The 3269-nt window shown below is 40.3% G+C and overlaps 1 protein-coding gene across 1 annotated transcript; it reads right to left on the reverse strand.

Moving 5' to 3' along the window:
- Window positions 1-2074: 2074 nt before the first annotated feature.
- LOC120878025 (uncharacterized protein C11orf98-like) lies at window positions 2075-2724 on the reverse strand. Its single transcript, XM_040260590.1, has one exon. It carries the CDS (start codon window positions 2689-2691, stop codon window positions 2320-2322), a length of 372 nt encoding a protein of 123 aa, XP_040116524.1. The 5' UTR covers window positions 2692-2724; the 3' UTR covers window positions 2075-2319.
- Window positions 2725-3269: the final 545 nt, after the last annotated feature.

Below are 3269 nucleotides of genomic sequence, written 5' to 3' on the forward strand. Positions count from 1 at the left end.
ATTTTTTGTGAAGTTTGTTGTTGAAAGGAGAGGCCCAGGCCACATCCCAGGACGCTTGCTTTGGTCAGGTTTTTTTTTTTTTAACCTTTCTAAAAATCTTTTTATCTCACTTTTCATTGTAGAAGCAGGGATAATGCTTCCTACCTGTTGAGATTAAATAGAGATAGAGAACATATTGAAAGGTGTCTGTTATAGAAGCCAGTGAATATTGAGTTCTCATCACATGACAACCATTCTCACCATTGCTGCATGCCAGGCACAGCCTTCACATACTTTACACTGTATGCTTTTAAACAAGGAATAAATCTGGGCAAGTGATGGATGTATAATGTAAAAATTCACTGGGTCAGGGGTCTGAAGACCTGGCCTCTAGGACAAGCTCTGTCACTGTGACTATGTCACGCAGCATGTGAAATGTTAGTTCTCTGACTAGGGGTCAAACCTGCCCCCCCCACCCCGCCCTGACAGTGAAGCACAGAATCATAACCACTGGACTGCCAGGGAAGTCCCTAAAGGTATAATCTCTTTGATCCTTAGCATCTTCATATATAAAATGAGGGGTGGGAGTAAGCATCAAGTGTGGGGAAGGAGTGTATTTTTAAAAATTTCCTAGGTCCCATTATAGTCTGTAATTCCTGTAATTCTGTGTATATGAAAAGCTGTTCTCCAGTCTCAAACTGTGGAGGGTTTCTTTGGCAAAGTTCATGTTTCTAAGTGAACATTTCTCAGTGTTTAGTTTGTATCTCTTCTTTGTGGGGTGTTGAGACAAGAGTGTGAGGTGGGAGCCACTGGTAAAAGAAACCAATGTTTTGAGAGTATTACCTGTACGTATTTCAGACGTCAATTCTAGTTTATCCAAGATGTTAACTATAAACAAGTGTTGGAAGCAAAGGCAATTTGCCAGCCTCCCAAGCTTGATTTTGGAAAGAAGACCAAATGTAATCTCTGTCGTAAAGTTGATCATTTTGGTCATTAGTCATGTGTTAACAGAAGGGTCAAATTTTAAGTCTTTTTCTCATGCTATTAACTAAGTCTCTTAGGGTATTTTCCACATTTAATTTATTTATTTAATTGAACTCTGACATCCTCCTAAAATCAGCTGTGGTACACAGAATAATGGCCCCCCAAATTGTCCATCTCCTAATTCTTAGAATCTGTGAATATGTTATCTTGTGGGGCAGAAGGAACTTTACAGATATGGATATGATTAAGTTAAGGATTTTGAGCTGGAGATATCCTGGATTATCTGAGTGGACCTGATGTAATCATAGGATCCTTATAAAAGGGAGGCAGGAGGTCAAGAGGAGAGAAGATGCTTGAAGAGAGAAGAGAAAGAGTCACAATCCACAGAAGGTAGGTAGCTTCTAGAAGACAGAAGAAGCAAGAAGGCGGATGACCTCCTAGGGCTTCCAGGGGGGAGCATAACCCTGTAGACTTACTTTATACTTCTGACTTCTAGGACTATAAATTAACAGATGATTATTACTTTACACCATAAAATTTGTGGTAATTCATTATAGTCACGAGATCAAACCAGTCAATCCTAAAGGAAATCAACCCTGAATATTCATTGGAAGGACTGATGTTGAAGCTGAAACTCCAGTACTTTGGCCACCTGATGCGGAGAGCTGACTCATTGGAAAAGACCCTGATGCTGGGAAAGATTGAGGGCAGGAGGAGAAGGGGCTGATCGAGGATGAGGTGGTTGGATAGCATCACCGACTCAAGGGACATACGTTTGAGCAAACTCCAGGAGATAGGGAAGGAGAGGGAAGCCTGGCGTGCTGCAGTTCATAGGGTTGCAAAGAATTAGACATGACTGAATGATTGAACAACAACAAATTCATTATAGCAGCATTAGGAAACTAATACATTTGTATTGTAAAAACAACTGTATGATAGAATTTTCATTAGAAAACCTCTCTACTAAGTTCATAATTGGTAGGTCAAGTTAACAACTTTAGTTAAAAAATTTCAAAAATCTAATCATCTGAAAGTGCTAGCATATGTAACAAGTTATCTGCAACTGTATTTAACCAGAGGAAAACCAACTAGAGTAACTTTTTTTTTTTTCCAGTGGGATCGAGGGGCCTTTATTATAAATGCAGTTGACTGGTTAGGACTCCCTCTCCAATTTTTCTTTTCTACTCTCTTTTTCTCAATACATCCCTCCAGGGCAGGTCAGTAGGCCATTAAGGAAGAGGAATACGGGGAGAATGAAAAGGAGCAATGCTTTCTCCAAAATCATCTGAAATAACCACCGAGTCCTCTTGGCTCCAGCTTGAGAATCTTCTGGTGGAAAGGGTGTGAGATTCAGATTTAGCTCTTATCTTCAAGGTCCTCCATATCTACATCCTGGGGGGCTTTTGTCTTCTTTTTTGATTTGGGCTGTGGGTCACTAGTCCTGGTTGGCTTGGGAGAGGCTTCCACTTCCATGGCTGCTTTCTCTTTCTGGGCAAGTCGGATCTGCTGGAGGAGTTTTCTGCGCTTCTTCCCAGACAGAGTAATGTTGGCACGTGCACTGGATGCCCGCTTCTTGAGGTGGTGCCCCGTAATCAGTCCTTTGTCTATCACAGCTCCGACCACCCGATGCTTCAGTCGCCGCTCCCGGTTCAACACTCGTCGTCGCTTGAACAGCTTCTTCTTCCCCTCCGGTCGCGGCCGGTTGATCTTTCCACTGGGAGCACCCATAGCTGCGCCGCTAGGCCAGCTTCGGGTCCACGTTTCCGTTGTGCCTAGAGTAACTTTTTATTGTGAGTTATTAACTTTTAAAATGAATTATATTTTTATTGCAATAAGAACATATAGTATAAGATCTAACACACTAACACATTTTAAAAAAGTTTTATTGATGTGTAGTTGATTTGCAATGTTGTGTTAGTTTGTGCTCTATAGCAAAGTGAATCTGTTATGCATATACATATAGCCATTTTATATACAAGAGTGTGTATGTCAGTCCCAATCTTCCATGTTATCCTTCTCCTCTCCTTTCTCTCCTGGTAACCATAAATTTGTTTTCAACATATGTGACTATTTCCGTTTTGTAAGTAAGTTCATTTGTATCTTTTTTTTTTTTAGATTCCACATGAAAACAATACCATACATTATTTGTCTTTCTCTGTCTGACTCACTGAACTTAGTATGATAATCTCTAGGTTCATCCATGTTGCTGAAAACGGCATTGTTTCATTCTTTTTTACAGTCATGTAAGTTATGACCAACCTAGATAGCATATTCAAAAGCAGAGATATTACTTTGTCAACAAAGGT

Source organism: Oryx dammah, unplaced genomic scaffold (assembly GCF_014754425.2).
Source record: "Oryx dammah isolate SB20612 unplaced genomic scaffold, SCBI_Odam_1.1 HiC_scaffold_18, whole genome shotgun sequence".
Classification (NCBI taxonomy): domain Eukaryota; kingdom Metazoa; phylum Chordata; class Mammalia; order Artiodactyla; family Bovidae; genus Oryx; species Oryx dammah.

What these genes read in the sequence shown, in the direction of transcription:
- LOC120878025 (XM_040260590.1), bottom strand. Translation starts at nt 2,691, where the DNA reads ATGGGTGCTCCCAGTGGAAAGATCAACCGGCCGCGACCGGAGGGGAAG.